The 24958-nt window shown below is 37.2% G+C and overlaps 8 protein-coding genes across 8 annotated transcripts; 6 read left to right on the forward strand and 2 right to left on the reverse strand.

The window, feature by feature from the left end:
* Positions 1-2584: 2584 nt before the first annotated feature.
* On the reverse strand, positions 2585-4200 carry BDF20DRAFT_905995 (acyl-CoA thioester hydrolase; the record flags this gene model as incomplete). Its single annotated transcript, XM_053083225.1, has 4 exons — positions 2585-2673; positions 2739-3506; positions 3579-3983; positions 4044-4200. 4 exons carry the CDS (start codon positions 4198-4200, stop codon positions 2585-2587), a joined length of 1419 nt encoding a protein of 472 aa, XP_052936197.1.
* Positions 4201-5716: 1516 nt separating this feature from the next.
* BDF20DRAFT_974130 (uncharacterized protein) lies at positions 5717-10657 on the forward strand. The gene is made up of 12 exons (XM_053085052.1): positions 5717-6514; positions 6581-6959; positions 7039-7179; positions 7272-7327; positions 7445-7490; positions 7562-7846; positions 7918-8104; positions 8177-8305; positions 8379-8553; positions 8623-9019; positions 9089-9359; positions 9437-10657. The coding sequence occupies exons 1-12, from the start codon at positions 6129-6131 to the stop codon at positions 10417-10419; spliced, it is 3435 nt and encodes a 1144-aa protein (XP_052936198.1). The 5' UTR covers positions 5717-6128; the 3' UTR covers positions 10420-10657.
* Positions 10658-11125: 468 nt separating this feature from the next.
* BDF20DRAFT_820316 (uncharacterized protein) lies at positions 11126-12622 on the forward strand (the record flags this gene model as incomplete). The annotated part of the gene is made up of 3 exons (XM_053077532.1): positions 11126-11270; positions 11366-11436; positions 11501-12622. The coding sequence occupies 3 exons, from the start codon at positions 11126-11128 to the stop codon at positions 12620-12622; spliced, it is 1338 nt and encodes a 445-aa protein (XP_052936199.1).
* Positions 12623-13276: 654 nt separating this feature from the next.
* Positions 13277-13903, forward strand: BDF20DRAFT_818889 (glycine cleavage system H-protein; the record flags this gene model as incomplete). The annotated part of the gene is made up of 3 exons (XM_053077414.1): positions 13277-13442; positions 13585-13716; positions 13803-13903. 3 exons carry the CDS (start codon positions 13277-13279, stop codon positions 13901-13903), a joined length of 399 nt encoding a protein of 132 aa, XP_052936200.1.
* Positions 13904-14059: 156 nt separating this feature from the next.
* On the forward strand, positions 14060-18314 carry BDF20DRAFT_868518 (uncharacterized protein). Its single transcript, XM_053080940.1, has 14 exons — positions 14060-14386; positions 14474-14495; positions 14554-14765; positions 14840-15516; positions 15609-15906; positions 15966-16003; positions 16080-16100; positions 16178-16219; positions 16294-16936; positions 17012-17194; positions 17262-17529; positions 17608-17723; positions 17786-17913; positions 17988-18314. Exons 1-14 carry the CDS (start codon positions 14186-14188, stop codon positions 18265-18267), a joined length of 3129 nt encoding a protein of 1042 aa, XP_052936201.1. The 5' UTR covers positions 14060-14185; the 3' UTR covers positions 18268-18314.
* On the reverse strand, positions 18315-19042 carry BDF20DRAFT_868523 (Oligosaccharyltransferase subunit Ribophorin II-domain-containing protein). The gene is made up of 2 exons (XM_053080941.1): positions 18731-19042; positions 18315-18658 (listed from the first exon to the last, which is right to left on the reverse strand). Exons 1-2 carry the CDS (start codon positions 18947-18949, stop codon positions 18401-18403), a joined length of 477 nt encoding a protein of 158 aa, XP_052936202.1. The 5' UTR covers positions 18950-19042; the 3' UTR covers positions 18315-18400.
* Positions 19043-19544: 502 nt separating this feature from the next.
* Positions 19545-20884, forward strand: BDF20DRAFT_819633 (DExH-box splicing factor binding site-domain-containing protein; the record flags this gene model as incomplete). Its single annotated transcript, XM_053077473.1, has 3 exons — positions 19545-19687; positions 19773-20366; positions 20452-20884. The coding sequence occupies 3 exons, from the start codon at positions 19545-19547 to the stop codon at positions 20882-20884; spliced, it is 1170 nt and encodes a 389-aa protein (XP_052936203.1).
* A 322-nt stretch (positions 20885-21206) lies between these two features.
* BDF20DRAFT_490977 (sulfate transporter family-domain-containing protein) lies at positions 21207-24765 on the forward strand. Its single transcript, XM_053075588.1, has 5 exons — positions 21207-21716; positions 21808-21914; positions 21978-22048; positions 22169-22330; positions 22486-24765. The coding sequence occupies exons 1-5, from the start codon at positions 21528-21530 to the stop codon at positions 24408-24410; spliced, it is 2454 nt and encodes an 817-aa protein (XP_052936204.1). The 5' UTR covers positions 21207-21527; the 3' UTR covers positions 24411-24765.
* Positions 24766-24958: the final 193 nt, after the last annotated feature.

A 24958-nucleotide genomic window follows, 5' to 3' on the forward strand; every position in this document is an offset into this window, starting at 1 on the left:
GCAAAGCTTATCATAATTTGAAGTTGCTTTTAATGTTGTATTGTCGAATAAATTTTTGGAATTTGATTGACAAAGAGAAAGAAAAGTGAATTTTGGAGTCTTGCTCAACAACATTATTTCAAGATTGATAAAGCACACTTCAAAGTGCAATTTTAAAACACAGTTAAACGTCAGTTAATAGTACGTTATTGATTGCTTACCTATTTTGTATTTGAATAAACAGATGCCAAGCGTGGTGAGAGACCCAATCTGCGTACTTTATATCCATCCATGTCATTGTTGATCAGTTTAATTGCAAGGAATTTACAAAAAAAAAAAAAAAAAAAGCAAGGAACGTTGTTAAGTGCATATCGTACCGTACAGTTTTAAATAGTAGTGGAATACTTGATCATCATTTAAAGTTCTATTGAGACATGTTACGTGCAATAACCCTTCAAACACGTAAATAGGCTGTTAAGAAGCGTCATTCAAAAACTGCTCATAAGAGACCAAATAGCAGAACCTAAAATACCATTTTCTCATGTATCTCTTTTCTCTGTTGCGTTCCAACTGTTAATAATTTATTCAATCCCTGGAACGAGCAACAGTTTCCTATAAGCGAAGTTTCCATAAAAGCACTTCATCCCGAAGATAATAACGAATAAGCCTTTGAATTTCCGATCCAAACCACTTCTAATGACCCCTAGGCTTTTTCTCAACAAAATTACTAAAGGAAAAAAGAAAAAAAAAGATTCCATAAACATATGCAGTTTCTTCTATAATAGTGTCATTGCCTGTAAAAATGTTCGATGGCTTCGGATTTTTACGCTACGTTTTAGTTCTTCAGAACTCTGTGTTCCATCGAAACTCAAAATGAGTCTTATACGGAGTCCGATTCAGTTAGACACTACTGATTTTCTGAAAGATTATCAAAAGTTCACATATCAAGAAATACCTATTGTTCGCATCATACAATAAGGCTATGCTAAAGCTGGTTCAGTGACGGGAAGCTGCGCAACGGGAATGGTTGTGCATTATATTGGTAATAGTTTCACTAAGTGAAAGCTAGCACATACTTTTGATACAAAGTAATCGGTCTTATGAAACTTTATCGATTTCAAAACTGCTATAAAAGGGTATAAAAACATTGCTCGACAAAATAAAGACACAACTTTGTGGTTGTTTGGAATGATAAGGAAATTTCTAGAGGGAAAGTGTCGAAGTTTAACCTTATAAAAGTAACTATTGCTCCTACAAACACGGTGTAAACTCCTTGAAGAGTAGTTAGAGATTCCTATTAATAAGCAAAGAGATGCCATTATATATAGTCTCGTTTCCAAAATCACTGTAAACTCGCTTTAAATAATATCTGTGATACTGTGTCACGTAAATTTCCAAACAATCTTCCATCTTACAATGCTATAAGACTTAGTTTTTCGACTCTAGGGTCTTCCAAAACTTCCATTACTTTGCTATTTGTTGTTCATAGTTCTTTTCGTTACTGACCTGCAATACTATGTAGTATACAATTGTACACTTTACAATACATCGTATAGCCTGCAAATGTTTTGCATTTATACTCCAAAGAGTATCAATAGAAACGCGTGTCGCAGTTTTGAGATTCATCGTGAAAAACAGAATGATTTCATATTTGACCAGAGAATCAGACGGGCACAAACATGGAATGCTATGTCAAGTACATTTGAAAAATGTCTCTTATTCGTTTACATCTGATTTTTGGAAGGTATTTAAGCAAGAGTGGGTATTATATAATTGTCTGCTTGCCTAAAAACTTATTCAATAGATTATTGTAGATATATAAATATTGCAAAAGTGGATAATTCACTGATGAACTGATCTCCTATTGCAATTCCCCTTTGCTTCCGAGCAGGTTCATTTCAGTCTTTTCTATCTGTACGAATATCATCATACCACAATCATAGAATATACGCAATACCGTCTTATTGTGAGATGAATAGATCCACTTTTTAGATCTGGAACACAACGCTCACCCTTCGACCGTTGGTAGCTATTAATGCTAAGATTTTTCTTGGAAATGCTTCGGGCCCTCGGTGTAAATTGCTACATTGAAGGATACCATCCACACCTGTACAACCTGCTGCATCTGTATACTCGCAGAGTAAGCTTCCTACACATTTACAACTTTATTATGAAGTAATCATTGACTTTTGATCATTTTCTTTGATAATACTCTTTTACATTGCTCTGAAATGGCAAAGTCGGATAAGTAAACCTTCATTATATTCGCCAAATATACGGACTATACTTTTCTTCAACTTCAATCATAACAATTGTAGCTCTTTTCCCGTTTATCTCATGCTTTCTCATTCTATGTCACTTTAATAAATATGAATACGCCATTATATATTGTTATCACAATTCTTTGTGTCTCAAAGGTTTGGCTTATAAGTTTTTACTTCGACCGGCAAATGTAGTTGAATTAAACAGTTTAAGTAAGTCCTGATATACTTGACAGAGTTAACTGCAGGCAATCGTATGTTATTACAATCTAATATAGCTTTTATTATTGAGCAATGTGAAAAAAAAAAACGTAATATATCTGAAAAGTAATTTGTTTGATCTATTAGTTATTCCCAGTATTATTATCAACATTAGACATCAGTCTTAGGAGCTGCTTTCGTCCTTGCACTCCTTGGTCTCGTCTTCGTTTGCCTAAAAAAAGTCGTATATGTCAATAAAAAGAAAATTCCACTTGTATAAGAATACTAGGTTTGTACCTTCAAGGTATAGCATGCCTTCAGCATATGTTCGTGGTAAAACGCGAGACACAGGCTTATTCTCGGGAGCTGCCAAAGTGAAATGAAATGTATTCGTGATATCTGTGGATCGAATCTCTGGATTTATCACTTCGGCAATCACTCTGACTTGAATAGATCGATGAGGCGTACCCTCAGCATAGATGACTTTTGACGTTAACTTTAACAAAGAACCTACTGGCACTGGCTTCTTAAATGCGATCTCATCCAATGCTAAAAAACCTACAGAGGAGCCCACAAATAAGGTGCCGGTAGCATGTGCAAGCTCATATGCTCGTCGCATTAAATACCCACCAAAAATTTTATGATGAATATTACGGTCTTGTGGTTGCATTAAGAATACACTCTGTAATTCGGTATTCTCCATCCATACAGAGTTTTTGTCCAAATCACTGTCTTTTACTTGAGCATATTTCATATACAGGTCATGTAGTGTTAAACGTTCATCTACTGTTGGTGGTGTTCTGTCGAGTGCTGACTGACTTAATGACTTTTTTCGTGCTTTGCAGTCCTGAGCATATAGGGATAAGTTCCGTTCCTGTTCGTCACGGGTTTTTAAAGAGTTTACTTGGATAGGTTTTCCGCTAATGGAATCGATCGCCACCATGGTAAATCGAGAAAATAGAACTGTATTGGGTGTAGGCTGACTGAGGAAGTCGTCCGGTGGAGATTTGGAGCTCGTTTCTTTCGTCGGATCGTACTTTGGTATAGTCTCTACCTTGATAAACACTGGATCATTCAGGGAAAAGTTAAAGTCCGTGTCTAACTAATAGCTGTCGATTGCTAATGTTCAGATCCTACCTTCCATACTGCTCTTTCCCACATGCGCAACATGCCCTGAGAGTTTGAAATCCTCAACAGTATTAGGCATTAATAGGTCCATACGATCAACACTTGCAGTAACAACCGTTGTTGGTGGACTTGCTGCAAAAGTATCTATGTGCTTATAAGCAATTGCACCTGCCAAAGCATCTAAATCCTCCAAGATCTTTCCAATCCGTACCCTACCACCTGTACTAACATATTCCTCTAGCAAGCTCGGCGATGATTTAAAAGGTAGATATTCCTCGATATAACTATCTAACATTGTTTTTTCAATGGTGATACGTTCATGCTGGCTGCCGGTTTCTTCTAATGATTTTTTATTTTCCTTTTCAAGTATTTTATCCATCCAGAAAGTAACGGGGCGAACGGTATATAACCTATCTTTGAAATTCGATGATAGTTAGACAACCTACTACTTATATTTATGGTTAGATTCCTTACTCGCTACTGTCTCGTTTCGCTCACGTTGCTGGTTACAGACCGCTGAGGTCGTTCGAATGTTTCTTGAGTGATGAAAAGTAGATAGAATTCTTTGATTATTTCTCAACAGCTTCTGCTGCTTTAAAGGTGTATATATCTTTGCAAAATTCTTTAACATGTTGTGGCTTATTTGTCAAGTACAATAACCTTTAGTATCGCATTCTTAAGAAAAAAGAAAGATGGAAATTAAATGGCATTGAAGTCATCATTTTCACTCAAATTGTACGACAGAAAATCCGAAAAACTATGAAAACATACTTTAAGAAATAAATTTTTAACAGGGTCGTAGGCTATAGCCTTTCCATTTTAAGTCCAGACAATGCCTAAAAAGAAATTGGACGTGAGTGGGCGTCAAGATTAGATTTTCATGCCATCACTAAATAACAGATTCATGCTCGAGGTCTTCCTGTAGCTGCTTTGGTCGATCCCATAATCAGATAATTCCCTAAAACTGACAATTTTTGTGTTTAGAATGTGTTGCAGTCTTCAAGAGAATCAAATGTTTCGCTAGAGACCGAGGAAATACACAATCAATAAGTTCTATACGATTTTCCTGATTAGTCCCATAAGCATCTATGAAATACTTAGATCCATGTCAGTCAAGTTCTTCAGGGAAGTTGGTCTCTTCATTTGATTAGGAAGTATTTTGCAATGATATCTTTGAAATTGTCAACGTAGTAATTGTTATAGCTATAGACAGGCTTTGGCAAGCAAATAATTTTGCTTGATCATAGCGAGTTCGGTTATTAAGTCATAGTAATATCGTTATGAAGAAACGAGCGTATAAGTTGTGTAAGAGCTTTAGAATTCTCCAAGTTTGGATATGTTCAGGGGATAGCTGCTATAGAAACCGATCGCTTAATGCGATACCAAGGATTACTCAAAAAAGGCATGTGTTACATTAGCGGTTAAGATTCCTATGACGCTAGACATCTAAAAGTGCAGCAAGCTTGCAAGCTAATGACTCGTTTAAAGAAAATTGATGATTTAGGAATTGTGCTTCATGCGAATGGATGGGTGATTAATGACAAGACGCGCAAGGCTTTGATGTTCAAGCAAATAGTTGACATCGGCTTCATTTTCTTTCCATTTTGTCAAAGATAACCTGAGCTGTATCTTTTTTCTTCTGTCCAGCTGAAGAAAAGCAAACAAGTTTAAGAATAAAGCTATAGAGTATCAACAATTGAAAATGCATGGACTGATATTCTCAAGTTTTATTCAGACTTTGTGGTTGCAGGCCATTTCACAGTAACAACAGAATAGAAGGTGCAGAAGCAATATGTCATATTGTCAAATCCGCTCAACTAGCATCATTAGTATGATAAGGAAAATGCACTCCAAGATCCCAAAGCATATTAGGTTTTCCCGATCAAAGTGTCAATAATAAGTCGCAATTTTGAGTCTTCTTTTGCCTTCTCATTCTTCAATACATGTTTCCAATGGAGAAATGGTTAATTTTCGTCGGAAAAAAAAGCATCAATGGAAATGTCTTGGACAAGCAGAACATTCTTTTCTTATAGCAAAAAGCTTGCTTAAATGTTTCATACTAGCGTGTCGATTTTCAATAAGCACTCGTCTATTTTTACTTGATATCTAATGAAGATAGACGGTTTTTTTTTTTTGGTTTTTTTTTTATTCTTTGCTACAATGGGAATATAAGTATGATGAAAGGTGATCGATAAATTTTGTAAGGTTCAATCATAGGTAAAAGTAAGATTAAACGCACCAGTTTATCACAGTTGTAACGTCAACTGAGTCCGAATCAATCTGCCCCAGAATTGAAACAAACATTACAAAAAAGTTCGTTGAAATGCTTTACAGATCTTACGGCTTTCAATTCCTGTACTTGACCGTTTTTAATGTCTATCAAAGCTACTTCTATGACGTATATACATCGTAATAATTCCCTATTAGGTGGAAGCAATCCAAAACGCATGAATTTAAACACGAACAACTGATCGACCATTGACAGCGCCAGTTTCTTTTACTTATTTTTGTGTATTTTTCAAAACCGTCTTGTATCAACTATTTTGAATAATTGCATTAATGGCTGATACAGTCAAGTTTCATTCCGAGAATGAGCCAGCTCTGCAGGTGAATGAATCACCTAACGAGGAAACAGAAAGAAAACAAGAGAACATGCAAGAAATCAAAAATATCCAACAAAAAAACCAGACGACAAGCGAAGAGCAAAAAGAGAAGCAAGAAGAGCACAAAAATCCTGGTAATACTTTGGATGCTTCTGGCAATGTGCATACACAGTCGGAGACAGAATTAAAACAAGAACAACAGCAGAAGAACAAAGAGACAGGTAATGCAATTTTACCGGAACAAGCTGATCACCAGCATGTATGGTCAAACAACCCTGACGAGCCATACGCGAAGCAGTGGGCACCTACAATGAATGAGCCGCCGCAAGGAATGAATGATGCGTCGCATGGCAGCAGCTCGGATGTACCGATCGCAAACAGTTCGGATGTTCCTAATGCAAGCAGCAGCCGACAAAATAGTTTGGACATGGCAGCGCCACGCCGTCGAAGCAGTCAATCTTCTTTGTTGGATCGAACAATGACAGACTTGAAAACAATATTTGATACGTCTGATCAGTCAAGTATTACAAGCAAAAAGTCCAGATTGCATCACTCCACACCCTTGGAACCTGTTCAGCCTGAGGATTTGGTTTGGAACTTGCAAATCAAAGCACTTAAATACATTATTGTTGCTTCTGTGGTATGCTACTTGGTGGGTCGTTGGAAATATGGCATAATCTTTGGTTTCCTTTTAATCTGTTTCTGTGCTTGGGCCTATTGGAATCTGGGCAGAACAAGTTCTGAAGGCTTACAATGGCAATTAGAAAAGCAAGAAGGATTGAAAACTGTAAGTAAGAATCTCACGGATCAAAAATATATATGTATACATATAGAAAACGCTTTATTCAAAAGGTAATGAACTATAGCTGTACACCTCTGAAGGCGAATCAGTTGAATGGTTGAACTACATGGTTGAAAAAATTTGGCGTAGCGTTGATCCAGAAATCTTCGCTGATGTCGAGGATATATTGGAAGATACATTACAAAGTGTAGCACCGAAGATTATTGTAAGTGTCGAGACCTATTACCTATTTGCTATGTAAATTTGAGACAATTATCTTGTCATAGTTGCTAAATCTACCGTTTAATCCGAATTTAGCAAGCCGTGAAGGTTTCTGATTTTGATCTTGGTGTTCAGGCACCGCGGGTCCAAATGTAAGTTCTCCAAAGAAGAAAAAAGAAAGAAAAGAATAAGAGATTAATTATTTCAAGCTGGGAAAGTATCAAATTAACGTCTTATAATTTTAATTTTGGAAATGAATGATTTTGTAGGATTCGTGTGTTTCCTCCGTTACCAGGTCAACCAGAAGAAAGCATTGTAAGTTTCAAACATGATAATTCGTCGATCTTTATTTTCTATTATACTGACAGTCGGTCATTTCAACATAGTTTGGTGAAGCTGCATTCAGTTTCCATGCCCACCCTGTTGCCTCACTTGTCACCAACCGTGGTCCAAAATCAACACCTCCTGGCTTAGCTATTCGATTTCAAACTGCTCTTAAGGCACCTATAGACATAAAAGCTGAGCTCACGGCTTTGTCAGGAAAGATTCGTTTCAAGATTTTGACCGCACCTGGTATACCTTTCATTTCGAAAGTAACAATTGCATTTACCAGTGTACCAAAGATTGAAACTGGAGTCATGCCCTTATCTAAGCATTTGAATATTATGAATGTAAGTTTTTCGTATTTTTATATTTCTCAACGGCTGAAGGAGCAAATGTTAACCAATACATCCTCATTTAGCTACCTACCATCAAAACGCTTGTGAATGAAGGCATCAAGCTTGGATTTGCTGATTTAGTAGACCCCAAGAGTATGACAGTTGATGTCCGCGCCCTTATGGGTGCATTTAATCAAGATACCAATGCAATTGGTGTGGTAAAAGTTGAAGTAAGAGGCGCAACAAGAGATGCTTCTCTCAATTTACAAGGTAAATCTATTGATACCGTGATCCATTACTTTAAGATGGTATCTTACTCAATGTGCTCATGAAATGTTATAGATATGGAAGATTCTTACGCCAGTTTATCATTAAGCACTCAACCGAAGAAGAGTTCTTCCAGCACTCGTATCCTTACCAATGATAAGGATCCGAGATGGGATGAAAACCTTTACGTACTCGTTTATAAAGGTATAGTAAAAACGTAACTTTCTGATTTTTTTCAAAAGCCATTTTTGCTCAAGTGTATAATTTTGTATTCCAGATGATGTTGTAACCGATACCAAGGTTGACGTCAAGGTTTGGGACGCTGATAAAGTAAAATTTGATGACTTGTGGGGATCTGTATCAGTTTCTGTAAAAGATATCGTACAAGGAAAACTTGACAAGCTTGGCAATGTCGAAAGCTACTGCCAGGAAGAGCGCACCATTTATGATGGGTAAGTAAGCAACATCTGTATAAACGGAAAAAGAAGCCAATATCAAATAATGTTCGTTCTATCACCTAGTTGGGTGCCAATTGACGGCAAAAATGAAGAGGAATCGAAGGTCAAACTCAACATGAAGATGAGTTTCCATCCTAAATATCCTACAGCCGGTATGGAAATTTTCTCTGGAGATATGATATCAAAGAAAGAGAAACCTGAAGCCGTACGGAAACAAGAGGAAAAAGAAATGGACGCTTTACTGAACCAGCCACTTGATCCTTTGCACACAAACGGCATTTTGTCTGTTACAATTCACCAAGCAGTTGATTTGGAGATCGGTGATCCTGAAGTTCTACCGACGACCGAAGAATTCAAACATCCATATAGTCCTAACTCTGTTGTGAGTCCTTACGCTTGTTTCTATATTAACGATAAGAAAGTTTATCAAACCCGTACCAAGTTAAGAAACCCTAGTCCTGTGAGTATAAACTGATTTATTATTCTGCAAGTGACCCAAAGTATTGACTCGCCTCCTTCTATTGTACAGCATTGGAACGCTATCACTGAAAATTTTGTTCGTGATATCAATAACACTAGCATTCGAATCTCTGTCAAGAACTCCGTTGAGCTTGAGCGTGACCCAGTCCTTGGTACAAAATGTTTTTCACTGAAAGATCTTTTCCAAGACCAAGGAGATAAATTCAAGGAAGTTCAAAAATGGATCCCCTTATCAAACGGTATCGGTTTTGGTAAAGTTTTGCTTTCCATCAAATATAAGCCCGTAAAGATGACTTTGCCTCGAGAATTACAAGGCTGTGGTAAGCTTCCTGCCTAATGAGTTAACTTGTTTTATTCCATACGTATTTAGCACTAAAAACAATACCATTTGATGTAGATGTTGGCACACTTGTAGTTGAGAGATTGAGCCTGTCGAACCTCAAAGACCCATTTACACAGGACGACATTAATTCTACAAAGGCTACACTTGCTCTTAATGTCGACCCAGCCATCATCAAGCGACTAAAATCCAAAAACATTGGCCAAAGACCTCCAATTGATGAAACAGAAGTGGATCCTGACATTGTCGAGAAGTCTGGCCCTTATGGTTGGTATGGTCAACACCTTTACTTCCCATTAATGATGCGCTATCGTACAGCACTTTATGTACAGTTGTCTCAAGGTACTGTGAGCACCAATAAAGCAACGGGCCGATGCTGGTTGAAGCATACTGTCGATAATGAATGGCAAGATATTACTATCGGTCTTCATGATCATATCAGTTTAAGTTCCAAATTATCAAACCGCAACGAGGATGCATGGAGTGAGGAGGGTAGATATGGTCAAGTCACCTTGCGTATTAAAATAATTCCAGGATTCTCTGCAGTTCACACTCATTTACGCTCTTATCGTAAAGATATGGTTGGTGCTGACCCATTCTATGGTGAAACGCTAAAAGTCAAGGCTCAGAAATGGATCAAAGAACAGAATGAAAAGAAGGAAAAGACAGGCAACGAAGAAGAAGACGATATTGAGAATGATTATGACTTGCAAACAGCTGTTCAAGAGGAGAAAAATAAAACGCATTCGAACAGTAACAATGGTTTTGATGGTAGAAGAAGACGTTCTAGTAGTATTTCTTCAGAATACGGTGAAGATGACGATACAGATGATTCTGATGCAGATTTACCTGTTGACATTGACGAGACAGAGATGCATGCTGATATAATCGATCAAAAGAAAAAGAGTAAAATCAGTAAGCACAGAGTTGTTCGTAAGGTTGCTTGGGGACTGGATAAGGTCAAGCATAAGGTGGATGTTTTGAGGGAAGGATTCAATTCTGAAAGTAGAGCTGAACGTTCTGTAGCCAAAGAAATTTAGGTGTTTCTGTTTTCCATTATGTATATTTTTACTCACTAACTATCTTATACTTGTATTGTTTTTTATCATTACTTTGTATACAAATCAATAACATTTGTACTTTAAATGCACCTATTGACTCTCTCAAGATAAACTTTTACATTTGTTCTCCTACAGAGCAGCTTTTAGAACCCAGCATGCATTGTTGGTTATAAACCCTACATCTTAGTTCAAAGTTTTCACGGATACAAGCAATGAGTTGATGAAATTCTTTGAGAAAAAAAAAACGAAATCAAAAGCTCTATGGGTCTCTCAATCATAAACAACACATTGAGATTTTTGAAGAGACTCTAGAAGTTAGGTAATGAACCATCCATGTCAAAGACATACAGAACTATAGCTCGTAGTTTATACTTTCATAGATCTTGGCCAACATTGTGTACTGCATCTAGTAAAAAGCCGCGACAAGTGGTAGTTTTTTTTATTTGAATTTAACTTGAGTTTCGAATGATATATATACCGGTTTTGCAACACTTCAAGGGACATATTTTCGTTCGAAAATTCATTACACCAATCAGTGTCATGACGATTGCCTATCAAATTTTTATGAATATGGCGCAATACACTGAGTTTGAAATGTTGAATATTGTGTGGAGACAATGTCAAACTAATTGTAGCTTGTCTTTTTTCCTTTCCCCACTCTTCCGTCAGACTTTCCTGGATAAAAATGCTTGCCGTACGAACAAGTTTGTCATCTAAGGTCTTTAATAGACGAACATTAGCTACTGTAGCTACTGAAGTACATAAAGCCACGGCTATCGATCAAAAATTCAAAGTTGTTGTCGTAGGAGGCGGCCCTGGTGGTCTCTCAGGTAACTAAGGAAATGTGACAGATGCAACGTCACCCCAACTAAAATAATAAATATTGCCAGCTCGAACTGATGATAAAAATGTGTATCAAATATAGTCTCTTCAACTCTCTCAGAATTATTGGGTAAAAATCAAGTAGCTGTTATTGAACCCTCTGACAAGCATTATGTAAGTCCTTATTCATTCAAATGTAATGATAAAAGGTTGGTGTATTCAATTGTTTCCAAAATAGTATCAGCCTCTCTGGACATATGTAGGTGGCGGTCTGAAAAACTTTGATGAGTCTGTCAAAGCAATGGGTGAAGTTATGCCCGCAAATGCTGAATGGATCCAAGATAAAGTTACAGAATTTGATCCAGAGAACAACACAGTCAAACTTGCCGATGGTCAAACAGTTGGATATGACTATTTAGTTGTCGCAGCAGGCATTCAAATTAACTGGAATGCTGTTAAAGGCTTAAAAAATGCTCTTGGTAAGGACGGTGTTTCATCAAATTATGATGCCAATAGCGTCCAAAAGACATACGAGTTCATTAAAAATTTCAAGGGCGGTAATGCTTTATTCACCTTCCCTAACACACCTTTGAAATGCCCCGGTGCACCTACGAAAATTACCTTTTTGGCTGAGGAGGCTTTCCGTCTGAATGGTGTGCGTGACAAATCCAACGTTATTTACAATACAGCGGCTGCGAAGATTTTCGGTGTTGATCACTACGGTCGTGTATTGCAACAATTGGCGGACGAACGTAACATTACCGTCAATTTTCAGCATGAATTAGTAGAAATCAATGCCAATAATCATGAAGCAATCTTTCAGAACAATGCTAATCAAGAGCTCAAAACTTATACATACGACTTCATCCATGTTGCACCTCCTCAAGGTCCTCCCAACTTTATAAAACAATCTAAATTAGCAGATGCAGCTGGTTGGGTAGATGTTGATAAGGAAACCCTTCGTCATAATAAGTACAAAAATGTGTACGCTTTAGGTGATTGTTCATCACTTCCTACCTCTAAGACAGCAGCCGCTATTACTGCTGAGTCAGGTGTTTTGAAGAAAAACCTGATCGCTGATTTACAAGGGAAGAAGATAGAGGATGCTAAGTATGATGGTTATACTAGTTGTCCTTTAATCGTGGGTCAAAATCAGCTCATCTTGGCTGAGTTTTCTGGTTACACTGGAAAACCTTTGGAAACATTCCCTGTTGATCAAAGAGCCATCAGCAAACTAGCACAATATTTGAACAAGGAAATCATTCCTTCCATTTACTGGAATGGTTTATTAAAAGGCACATGGACTGGTCCTTCTGCTGTCCGCAGTTTTTTCGACCCCCTTCGTTCAAAGCGCTATTAAATGTATAACTAATAACTCAATAAAATATTGTATATCTATTCTCATACCCTCATCGAATATATGCAGTTCATTTCAAGCAAAATCTTGATTAAGCAAAAACTGCTATGACCTATTAAAATGATTTATATCATACATTTTTCTTTTGATGGAAGTAAGAGTAGTGGTGGATAAGCGCGATAAATGGAGCTTGAAACATGGAGACACAGTAAGGTGAGGTGATTTAGCGGTTCCTTTTTTAGGGAAAAACTACTTGACTTCGGGGTTTTAATATAACTAACGGCCTTCCCCAGGATTTTATACTCGAGCAACACAACCCTCTAATGGAAAGAAATAAATAATTTCTTTTAAAATCTTTGAAGATAGAGAAAATCTATTTTTTTTTTCATTCCACCGAGTCAGACAAAGCAACCTTTATTTCGCTTGCTTTTTTGTATTTTATTTTCTACTTTTTCTTTCCTCATCTTCAACAAGCTCATTCAACTTCACCTCATCTCGAAAAACACAGCAAATATGTCCCTCAGACTCTTGACTTCTCGCGTTGTTTCTGCAACTTACATGCCTGCCTTCCGTAAGTCAGCTACTATGGCTGTCTTCCGTGGTTATGCCAGTAAGTGTTTTTAAGGAAAAGGCTCTGTATTGCGAAAGATTATCATGATGGCTAATACTTCTTTAAAAGCCAAGAAATATACTGCCGATCATGAATGGATCTCTGTCGAAAATGGTGTTGGTACCTTTGGTATCACTGACTTTGCCCAAAAGGCTTTGGGTGATGTCGTCTTTGTTGAAACACCCGCTGTTGGTGATGAAGTCAAGAAAGAAGGTAAGGTTAAAAACTAAAGAAAAAAAAAAAGAGAGAGAGAGAGAGTGTGTGTGTGTGTGTGTTAACATCTACTTACGTGTCCCTGTGCCCAATATCAATTGTTAATTTACGTGACTCATGAAATCTTTATTCTCTCAAATAGATCAAGTCGGTGCTATCGAATCTGTAAAGGCTGCTAGCGATATTTACTCTCCCGTTTCTGGTAAAATTACCGACGTTAACGAACAATTAAGTGACGAACCTTCTTTAATCAACTCAAGCCCTGAACAAGATGGTAATATTAAAACTTCTCTAACAGATAACATGTTGCAATGAAATGATATAAGAGACTGACTCAGCATCTGTTACTCGTTTTTTTAGGTTGGTTAGCAAAGATTGAGATCAGTGACAACTCTGAACTCGAAGGTTTAATGGATGAAGCTGCTTATGCTGCTCACTGTGAAGCCGCTGAAGAACATTAGACGCTTTTAGTAACTTTTTCCATATCCCGCTCCTTTTTCTTTTCTTTTGTAACATATCGATAATAAAGCTTGGCTCAATTCTTTGTAATTTTGTGTAAATTTATCTCTTAAGTGTTTTTTGGTTTTTTTTTTTTTTTTTTTTTTTTTTTGACACACCTGCTTGCTGGACACACAAATTTAAAACTTCAAAAAAGAGCGGGTTTATACTGAGTAAGGTTTTCAATTGAACGCTTCTATCCTCCTTCTGAAATTTTCTTTTCGCATGTATGTGTGTCTATTTTCATGCAACAACCTTTTCTAAGTGAAGATTGTATTGTCCAAATAAGACAAAAGCATACAATCGTTAAACTAAGATCATCTTCAACCTGCGACAAAACTCGGCATCTTTACCTTGAAGCGTATAAGTATGCTTGTTCGGCTGTTGAACTAGATTCCCTTAGCCGATATACAGAAGCTAGACAAGCCTATCAAAAAACCATACAGGTACAGCATGTGCCTTCCCCCTTCTTTACTCCTAGACTAGTTTGATCTCATTGACGACTAACGCACGTTTTTTGTACTATTTTAAAGTACTTTACAGAGCTGCTTCGAGGTAAAGCAATTTTCTGTCATTAAAAGAGTCGATGTACAGTTTGTTAACTTTAACGCAGATAGCACTTTCGATATTGATCACAATGAGCTGTTACAAAAATTGAATCAATATAGACAAAGAGTTGAACAGTTGAATCATTTGTTAGTACTGACTAAAATCAATCCGTCTTCGTTATACATCAACGAAAACTCGCCTCATCAACAACGACGTGATTCAAATGATTCCGATATATCGCGGACAGAAGAGGATGAATACACTGAGAAAGCAGAAGTAAGATAGTGAAACTTCCAGATGAAAGTATAATAAGTAGGGATTCAGTGCATTGATGATTATATCTACGGTAGTTCGCTTTCGATCAGGGCGAATTGAATGAAATTCAGGGCAATATAAGTTTAGCTTTGGAATACTATTCTACTGCAGCGGAACTGTTCCTGAGAGCATTTAAAGGATACGATGATATTTCAGCAGAAAAGGCACGAGTGAAAAAAGAGTTTTCAGAAGCACTTAATAAGGCCGAGTCTTTGAAGAAAATTGTCTCTGCCAATCATCAACCTAAGACGAACAAAGGCAACAGTGGCAGCAATAATAGTCAAGTATTGTTAAATATGCACGAGAAATCAGCATCGTCACCCACACTACGAACACGGTCTTCTTCTTCAGTATCTATTCGACCAGAACTGACAAGATTTCACAGTCGCTCCTGTTCTATACCCTCCGTTGGATCGATTGATTGTTTCAACAATAGTTCCTTGCAACAACCACCTATGAATGATGACATTATGACTCAAAAGCTATCTGTAAACGAAATTGAAGTTTTAAAATATACCTCTTGTGTCAATGGCAAAACATTCTTACCGTGGATAGATGAAACCGATTTAAAGGAACAATTTTCCTATCAAACAAAATTCCTAGATCCTGAAGGCTCTTTGAGACTGTCGTCAAAGCAGCTGGAGAAGTTTGGTGGATGGAAAAGACCCGGTGATATTATGAGATCTCCTCAACTAATATGTCTTATTTCAAGGTGAGTCTATTTATCTATCATGCATGCTCTTGCGTTCCGAACCAGACGCAATTCGATGGTAAATGACTAAAACGACTTTTTGCATCGCATAGCACCAGTATCATTCAGGATATTGTTACAGATTGTTCATTTGTAGCCTCACTTTGTGTGGCAGCTGCTTATGAACAAAAATTTAAAAGGCAATTGATCACCTCTTGTATATACCCTCAAAACAAACATGGTCAGCCTTGCTACAATCCAAATGGAAAATATGTGATTAAACTTGTATTTAATGGTATTGCTAGAAAGGTCGTTGTAGATGATCTATTGCCTATTTCGAGAAATGGGACTCTCATGTGTACATTTTCGACTAATAAAAATGAATTATGGGCAAGCATTATTGAAAAAGCTGTAAGTGACCAATATGAATGAGATTTAAAAAAATGATGGTTACTCAATTAACTATTCAGTATATGAAACTAATGGGCGGCTATGACTTCCCTGGCTCGTAAGTTGTTTACGTACATATATGACCCCTTTTATACCTGTAACTAATTGACCGCTCTTCTCGATGATATGTATAGCAATTCAGGCATAGATTTACAGTAATATCAGGCATCAATAGAAAACAATTAGATCAATAATTCAACTAATATATTACATTTCTTTTACTATACAATAGCTGTCTAACAGGATGGATTCCCGAGCATATTTTTATATACGAGTAAGTAATTTAAACACTTAGAACGCCTTATGTTTGAGCAATAATTATTTATCGTATCGTTAAATCTTTGATAGCAAACATTTTGTTGCAGATAATGTGTGGGATCGTATTTACGATGGTATCAAATATGGTGATTGTTTAGTAACAATTGCTACAGGTGATATGACAGAAGATGAAGCAATACGATTAGGTCTGGTTCCCACTCATGCCTACGCTGTGATCGATATAAAACTGCTATATGATCGAAAGCGTCTTTTACAAGTAAAGAATCCCTGGAGTCATAACCGTTGGCGCGGGCCATCCAGCCATCTTGATACTAATTTTTGGACAGATGAATTGAAACGAGCACTCGATTTTGATCCAGAAGCAGCAGAGCAAAAAGATGATGGCATTTTTTGGATTGACTTTGAATCGGTGTGTACCAATTTTGCATCTATACATTTGAATTGGAATCCTGAATTGTTCACACATCGGTGGGTCCTGCACTCAGTTTGGCCCGAGCATAGAGGACCCAAAAAAGATATTTACAGTCTGGGGTACAATCCACAGTTTAGCCTAAAAGTCAATGTACCCGAAGAAAAGCCTGCGGCTATATGGTTATTATTATCAAAGCATATTATGAAGACCGAAGAAGAAAACACAGACTATATCACATTGCATGTGTATAGTAAAACAAATGGCAAAAGAGTTTTTTACCCTGGAACACCATTCAAAGAAGTACAGTGTTGTATGATAACGCAGCATTGAAGAAAAAACATCTAATGATCTTTTATAACGGATGCATTCTTTTAGGGGACCTATGTTAACAGCCCTCATATTTTGGTTCGTTTCAATGCACCTGCAGGATGGAGTGATTATACTATTGTAGTATCTCAGCATGAAAAAGAACATTCTCTTTATTTTTCCTTACGCGCGTATTCACTTGCTCCATTTGAATTGAGAGAAGTTCCAATGCGTTATTCGATCGAGCAAAAGGTACGACCCAAATCAGTCATAAAGATGACCAAAAATTTTAATACTAGGCATCTTTGTTCCGCCTTAGATACAAGGACAATGGACTGACCAAACAGCTGGAGGAAATGCTTGCAATGCCACTTATCTCAACAATCCACAGTGGAAAATCTCGATACCTAACCTGAATCCACCAGTGGGACTACTCCTCCAGTTAGAAGCACCAAAGGATTATGCCGTTCATATATTGCTTGTTGAAGGCGGCAAAAGAGTGTCAGGCGTATCTGTTCGTGATATTTTGGTCGAATCAGGGCCTTATAGACATGGGTTTTGTTATTGTGAATTACCTGATATTAGACGTAAAATATTAATGGCCATTCTATCCATTTTGCATCGCTAGCAACTGTGCTAATTTCTTATCCATTTATGACTTTTAGCTGGTGAATATACAGTAGTAGCCTCAACATTTGAACCTGACCTTTTAGGCAAGTTTATTCTAACATTAAGTAGTTCGGTTAAAGTGAACGTTGAGCCGATTCCTGCAGAGGGAGCCGTAAGTTAAGATATATTTACACTCTAGAAAAGCCATCTTACATCAACAATATTTCGTATTAGGGTATGTTTAAAAAAGTTATTCAAAACGAATGGGTTGTTGGATATAATGCTATGGGCTGTCCAAGTTTTGGAAACTACGATAAGAACCCACGATACTTATTAAAATTACGCGAATTAACTACAATTAAGTGAGTTTCTATCTATTACATTCAGCCGGTTAAATATCATTAGTCACTAATAGTTCGCTTCAAAACCACCGTAGAGTCCGTTTACAAGGAAAACGCACTGACTCTAGTGATTCAGTTCCATCAATGAATGTTACCATATTTGAAAGATACCCCAATGAATTGCTTGGCAAAGAAATGGCCACCTCAGGCCCATATACAAATGTTATCCAAGGAGTAGCGACAAGCGATGTTGCCCTCAGTCAGAATGAATGTGGATATATAATTGTTGTTGCTACGCATGATGAAAATATAGCGGCCGAATTCATACTGACCATATATAGCGATAGACCTATCAACGTTGTAAAGGATAGATGAATGAAAATATAGATGATCCAAATCAAAGATGGAACAAATAAAGACAAATTCTGAAATAATCACTGTTTAATTGCCTATTGGGTTACTTTTCCTATGCATGTCATAATAAATACATAAGCGATATAATGTCGATTTAATTGTCGTTATAATTAGCTAGTCTTCTGTTTTGCAACGCACTGAGTGCACGTTGTCCAGTAAAAAACGTGATGATGGTTAAACCTGCAAGATACGGTAAAGTCTGAAATAGGTTTAAGCGAGTCCAATAAAGATAGAATAGAACCTCAATTGAAATAAGAGAGGCTAAAAATACGATAATTGAAGCTGTACGAGTGATTGGGCCTGCTATCAACTCTGAAATAATCTTTTTGGGTGTGTATTCAAGCTTGAACCACTGTAAAAGAAAAATGTTATTCTAAATGTGTTCTTTTGCCATAAGTAAAAATTCATTCGTTGTAATACTTACGCCTAAGGCAAGAATGGCCCATGGAGCAAGTGTCAGAAGTGTGAAAAGTTGTGAAAAGGCAGCAGGTGGCATCTTTTCGGCCGGTCTGAACATGTGGTGGATTTCAGGTTGCAATTCGAATATATCCTCGTCTCCTGCAGCCTTGACTACACAAGTGGAAATTGCCATTGTTAAGATGAACGTGAAGATCACCTTGCTGCTATTCTTCATTACTGCCATTACTACTGCCGATCTTGTGTTTAAAAGAGAAGAAAAAGGTATACTTTTGCCAAAACTGAAGAACTCAGGTCGTGTTTTTAATTTGCTGTAAATTCAAAAGCAGATAAAGTGCCATTTCGCTGGCTTAAAGCAATAAAGTAGAAGTCAGAAAATACAGAAAGAAAGCATGCTCAAAGTATTTGTCCATCATGTAACACCATCATAATTTGAATCAATTTGTTAGAAACCGCTAATATCATCCACTATGTTTTGAGGTAGGGTTCGTTGTATAATTCTGAAGCTATCACTGGGCGTTTGACTGAAGCATCGTAGTCGCACTGAACACGTCTCTAGCGTTTATTACGCAGTCGTTATTGTTAGCAAATTCAGAAAGGAAAAGACCCAGAAATATTCGTATTATTGAAAACCTTCAAGCAGGGAAGTACAACAATCTGATAATTTCAGGCACTCTTTTTGCAGCTGAATTCCTTCTGTCTCAGACATGTCTGCATTAAAATCGCAGGTGACTGCCCAGTATCTTCTGTTCTTTACTTTTTTTTTTTCTGTATCGATAACCTCAAAGTTCAGAAGTTCTTTATTTTGGACAAAAAGCAGCATGACAACTCGTTTACCACTACAAACTAAGTCATTTAGACCTAAATTTCAAAACAAAGGTGCTGTATTTCACAATGATGATGAACAAGATGAAAGCATACAAGAAGAGCGTGTGATCGGTTTGGAAGACAATAAGATTAAAGAGTAAATATTTTGAAAGTCTATTTTTTACTCATAGAGAGAGACAATTCACTCATTGACACCTTTCTTTTTTCCTAATAAACTAAAGAGCCGAGCCGAAAAAAGAACATGAACCCTTAAGGATACAAGCTCTACCCAACGTTGACTGGCGAGCAAATGCAAAACATAAAAAACAACTTTACTTGCCTGGAAAGGCGCAGCAACAAGAAGTATCTGATTCCGAACATGTAGCTGCACAACCCGAGCTACTACAAGGCACCAGTAATTTTGGTTTACAGCTACCAAAAAAAGAGGTAAAAACTGAAGACGATATGCTAAAAACAACAACAACTACAACTACTACTACCACTACTACTACTATCACTATGAATACCACAACCACAACTGAGAAGAATCTTGAAGATGACATAGAGAAAGTTACAGAAAAAACGATGGAGGAAAAAGCAATAGAAGCAATTATAAAAGAGTCGAAAGGCGAAACAAATGGAACAGAGGAACAGTCTAACCTAGTGATCCCTTCATATGAGACAATTGCCTTTAGAGATGACGTTCAACATAGACCGGACGAAACAACAATGGAAGATTACGAAAATATACCCGTAGATCAATTTGGAGCGGCTTTGTTAAGAGGATTAGGCTGGAAAGAAGGCGAAGGTATCGGAAGAAACCGAAAGAACTCACCGTAAGTTTTCTCCTTCCAGTGTCTGAAATTGTGTATAGCATGCATGATAACAATGTCAACTAAACGATAAATATATTACTCTTAGGGCACCTCCACCGGTGACAATCAAACAAAGAGAAGCATTACTGGGCTTAGGCGCAAAGCCTGAACAAATAGATTCGAAAAGCGAACGGGAAAAAGCAAAAAATAGACGTGCAGCCTTTGAATATAAGGATACCAGTTTATTCAAGAAAATTGCGAAAAGAAAATTGAAGGAATATGACGACGATGATAGAGAGCATAGCCATGAAAGAAAACGTCGCAGTTCTAGTCGCAGCCGTAGTCGAGAAAGAAAAAGCAGCAGTAGAAGTAGCAGCAGGCACAGCGATAGACACAGCGATAGACATAGCGACAGTAGACATAAAAATAGTCGGGAAAGAAGTCGCGATAGGAGTAGTAGCAGTAGACATAGCAGCAGTAGAAATAGCAGCAGTAGAAATAGCAGCAGGAAGCGATCACACAGTCGTGACAGCTATTGAATTCTTTGATACACGAGCTGGTAATAAACTCAGGAGCTTGTTTGATTTATACCTGTATGTACGCCTGATTTGTTGGCGGCTTTATTTCAAGAGGAAAGTCATGTATTTCTACATGTAATCTAAAATTACGGGTTTTATTAGAAGTGGATGCATGATTATAAGGATCAGTACTTTATTTTATGTACAAATCATCTGATCACCTTTTTTGACGAACATTGTGAAAGTGTTGATATTAAAGTTAAGCAGAGAAACGTTAATCTTGCTCATAAGAATGACAACCTTATTGGTAATGCTCGCAAAAAAAAAGAAAAAAAGTTATGATAACTAGAATGTTATTATGCCCATAATCAAAACTGGAGACCATCTGAATGCCTATTGTCTGTGTTTCAAACTTCCGCGTATAACGCTATTCTGTTGGCACGCAAGAGAATTGCGCCATCGACCTGCTAAGATATAGGTTTATCACATTGGCTTTCACGAAATTGATTGTTTAGTTGCATGCATTTACATCACTGTGCAACCGGTCTGTCAATTTAATTTTCTGTCACTCATACACTAATGTTTATTTCTTCATTTATTTAATTGCACTGATTACTGCGTTTCCTTTCGCTTCCTTTTTTCTCATACATTATTTCGGAAAGAAATGATTGAAAATAAGGACCAGTTACATTTTAATGAGGGTTGGCATAGCAATGAAATCATTATAGATTATGACAATGTATCATATAAGGACGAGTTGCGTTATTTTTTCTCCCAATTGCCCGCGTATACGAAGAATTATTTATTCAGTCTATTTCCGATCGCTTCTTGGATACATCGATACAATTTGATGGTATAATTTAATCAGATTATAACTTGATTACTCGTAAACATGAGTTTACAGACTTTGCTAACTATCGATTCATTGCAATTGTATCTTATAGTGGCTATTTCACGATTTAATTGCTGGAATCACTGTTGGTATTGTTGTTGTCCCACAAAGTATGGGTTATGCTAAAATTGCTGAACTTCCTCCTGAATATGGACTATAGTAAGTGTCTTTTAAAAGTCGTTGTAGTCGTTCCCTTAGAAAAATAACTGAGTGCTTTCATAGTACTGCATTTGTTGGCTTATGCGTATATTGCTTATTCGCGACATCAAAAGATATTAGCATAGGTCCTACAGGTAATAATGATCAGTTCGTTGTATGAAGTTATTACAAGCATTTACTGTACAAATGCACGATATCGAAATGTAAGGTCATTTGAACTCCCCACTTATCATTGACACACTTTAAACTTGTAGCTGTTATGTCCTTGCTAATGGGTCAGACGATTACGCGTATGGTTTCTTCTGACTTATCAATGACAGGACCGGAAATAGCTGTTGTTTTTTCACTATTAACCGGTGCTATTACTACATTTCTCGGATTAGTGCGACTTGGTATCCTTGTTGATTTTATACCAGGTAAGACAGATCCTGAAGGAAAAGAACAAAAAGCTAAAAATCCGCATGACACTTTTAAAACCTTACGTATTCTTGTCAGCTTATATAAACTAATACATAACATCTATATATTAATATGAACAAATGAATATAACAAAAAAACAAAAATCAATCAGCTCCGGCAATAGCAGGTTTTATGAGCGGTTCTGCCATTACTATTACAATCGGTCAAATGCCAAAACTTTTTGGTATTCCTGGCATTAACACTCAAGACTCTTCCTACTTGATTTTTGGCAACTTCTTTAGAAATTTATCACATACGAAACTTGACGTCGCTTTTGGACTCATCAGTTTATTCTTTCTCTACGGTGTCCGTTACACATGCCAAATGCTAACAAAACGGTATCCGAAATACATTATGCATTTGTTCTTTATCAGTATTATGAGAAATGGTATTGTCGTTATTTTTGGAACATTAATTGCCTTCTCAATCAATATTGGAAAATCTACCAGTCCGATTAGCATTCTGAAAACGGTGCCTCCTGGATTTACTGCTATGGGTGTACCTGTTGTCCGTACATCAGTAATCTCAGGTATCAGTAGCTCGCTTCCCTCCGGTGTCATCATTCTTATCTTGGAGCACGTGGCCATTGCTAAGTCTTTCGGTAGAATTAACGACTACAAAATTGATCCGAATCAAGAAATTACTGCTATCGGTATCACAAACATTCTTGCTTCATTTTTTGGTGCATATCCATCTACAGGTTCTTTCTCACGAACCGCCATCTTAGCAAGGTCCGGTGTCAAAACTCCTATTGCTGGTATTTTTTCTGCATTGGTCGTTCTATTGGCGTTGTATGCATTGACACCTGCATTTTACTACATTCCAGATAGTGTGCTGGCAGCTGTTGTTATCCACGCTGTGGCTGGGCTTGTTTCTGGGCCTTCTTACATTAAACGCTTAGCGGCTGTCAGTTTATGGGAACTCTTAATTTTTGGGGTCACAGTTATCATCACCTTCTTCACCACTGTCGAGTATGGTATTTATGCTTCTGTTGCTATGTCAATTATTATTCTTCTTTTCCGTATCGCTCGTCCTCGTTTTTGGAGTTTGGGTCGTATACCATTAAGCACAACCGTCGCTTCCATCGACTATAGTTGCGATAAGAATATCAGGAATATACAGGAGCATTATCAACAGACGAAAGTGAAGAACTCACAGCCGAACCTTACTACTAGTATTATACAAAATTATCTATACGTATCTGAAAAGCATCCTTCATTGGGTAAATTTGTTGAACCTTTACCTGCTGGTATTCTTATGTGCCGTGTTGATGAGTCGTTGACCTATCCAAACTCCAGTTTTATATCGGAAAAGATCATCAGCTATTGTAAAGAGCAAAGCCGCCCATCAGCCAATCGACAAACTATCAAAAAGGGGCAGAGACCATGGAATGATGATGCTACCTCAGAAGTGATCGCAGCGCGAGAAAGACTGCCTCTACTACATGCTCTAATTATTGATTTTAGCAGTGTGAATCGGATGGATTCCAGCGGTTTACAAGCAATTATTGATGTACAGAATGCTTTAAATAATTATAGTGGCCACCATGTAGAGTTCCATTTTGTCAATATTTTGCACCCTGCTATTCGACGCTGTTTGATTGTCGCTAACTTTGGTACACAACCACGACCAGGAGATGATACCCGTGCTGAAGTGCTTCCGGTGGTACCTGCTTCGAAAGATGGCCCACAATTATCAGCAAATCAGCGTCAGCATCAGGATATAGAAACGCAAATGACGCCCGTCGATGGAGGCAGTAGTCATGACGACAGCAAAGATAAGAATAGGTTCCATATTGAACATGTTGAAAATGAACAGTCAGTAGTCGAAAAGCAGCATGATAATCTTATTGAAATATCTGCAGGCCCAAATCCACCATATCCATCAACGGCAACATCTATCACTTCTTTAGAAGGAATACCATTACCCAAAGACATATACCCTTTTTTCCATTGGAGTGCTGACGAAGCTGTTCGCTCTGCAATGATGACATCAGAAAATCGACAGCAGGCACTAAATGGTGATAGTTTTACATAGTAATTTAGTGGTGATGACATTAGTGGGGGCATTAGGAGTAAAAATGGTTCAAAAGTCTTCCATTTGGATGGTGTTGAGCAAAAATTCCCATATTTCTTATTTTATACTCTGTATTACTTTTACTATTAACATATAAAGCTCTGCAGTATTCCCCTTTTCGTATCCATATTTGTGAGCATACTTTTTGTATATTTTACCGCTTATAATGCTCACGATTCAAAACTACAGTATACTATAAAGCTGCTTAGTTTCAGACTTAATACAATTTTATAGGCCTGTTTGAAGCCAGTGAAATAAAAAAAACTGGACAATAATCACCCATTTCCAGTTGTAAGCATATGTAAACAATAATTTACACTACATCAATCAAGTTATTTTCGTTGCCCTTTCGTTATTGATTATCACACTTATGGTATAGTTATGATCTTAGATGCCCATAATATACTGCGTTTTTAAGACCTACATTTTTGGAACGTAGGATAGCATTTCTTTTAAAGCAACTACTCCCATACATAATGTAAAATGAAAGTGTTGATATACTATAAATC

Source organism: Mycotypha africana (assembly GCF_025528875.1).
Source record: "Mycotypha africana strain NRRL 2978 chromosome Unknown BDF20scaffold_5, whole genome shotgun sequence".
In the NCBI taxonomy this organism is placed as follows: Eukaryota; Fungi; Mucoromycota; class Mucoromycetes; order Mucorales; family Mycotyphaceae; genus Mycotypha; species Mycotypha africana.

Coding starts and splice junctions, on each gene's coding strand:
- BDF20DRAFT_490977 (XM_053075588.1), top strand. CDS start 21,528: ATGATTGAAAATAAGGACCAGTTACATTTTAATGAGGGTTGGCATAGC. Junction 21,915..21,977: donor CCTCCTGAATATGGACTATA/GTAAGTGTCTTT, acceptor GTGCTTTCATAG/TACTGCATTTGTTGGCTTAT. Junction 22,331..22,485: donor CCTTGTTGATTTTATACCAG/GTAAGACAGATC, acceptor AAAATCAATCAG/CTCCGGCAATAGCAGGTTTT.
- BDF20DRAFT_868523 (XM_053080941.1), bottom strand. CDS start 18,949: ATGGCAGTAATGAAGAATAGCAGCAAGGTGATCTTCACGTTCATCTTA. Junction 18,659..18,730: donor GGGCCATTCTTGCCTTAGGC/GTAAGTATTACA, acceptor TTTCTTTTACAG/TGGTTCAAGCTTGAATACAC.
- BDF20DRAFT_974130 (XM_053085052.1), top strand. CDS start 6,129: ATGGCTGATACAGTCAAGTTTCATTCCGAGAATGAGCCAGCTCTGCAG. Junction 6,960..7,038: donor AGCAAGAAGGATTGAAAACT/GTAAGTAAGAAT, acceptor AATGAACTATAG/CTGTACACCTCTGAAGGCGA. Junction 7,180..7,271: donor GTGTAGCACCGAAGATTATT/GTAAGTGTCGAG, acceptor ATCCGAATTTAG/CAAGCCGTGAAGGTTTCTGA.
- BDF20DRAFT_868518 (XM_053080940.1), top strand. CDS start 14,186: ATGCAACAACCTTTTCTAAGTGAAGATTGTATTGTCCAAATAAGACAA. Junction 14,766..14,839: donor AATACACTGAGAAAGCAGAA/GTAAGATAGTGA, acceptor TATCTACGGTAG/TTCGCTTTCGATCAGGGCGA. Junction 17,914..17,987: donor CGCGAATTAACTACAATTAA/GTGAGTTTCTAT, acceptor AAACCACCGTAG/AGTCCGTTTACAAGGAAAAC.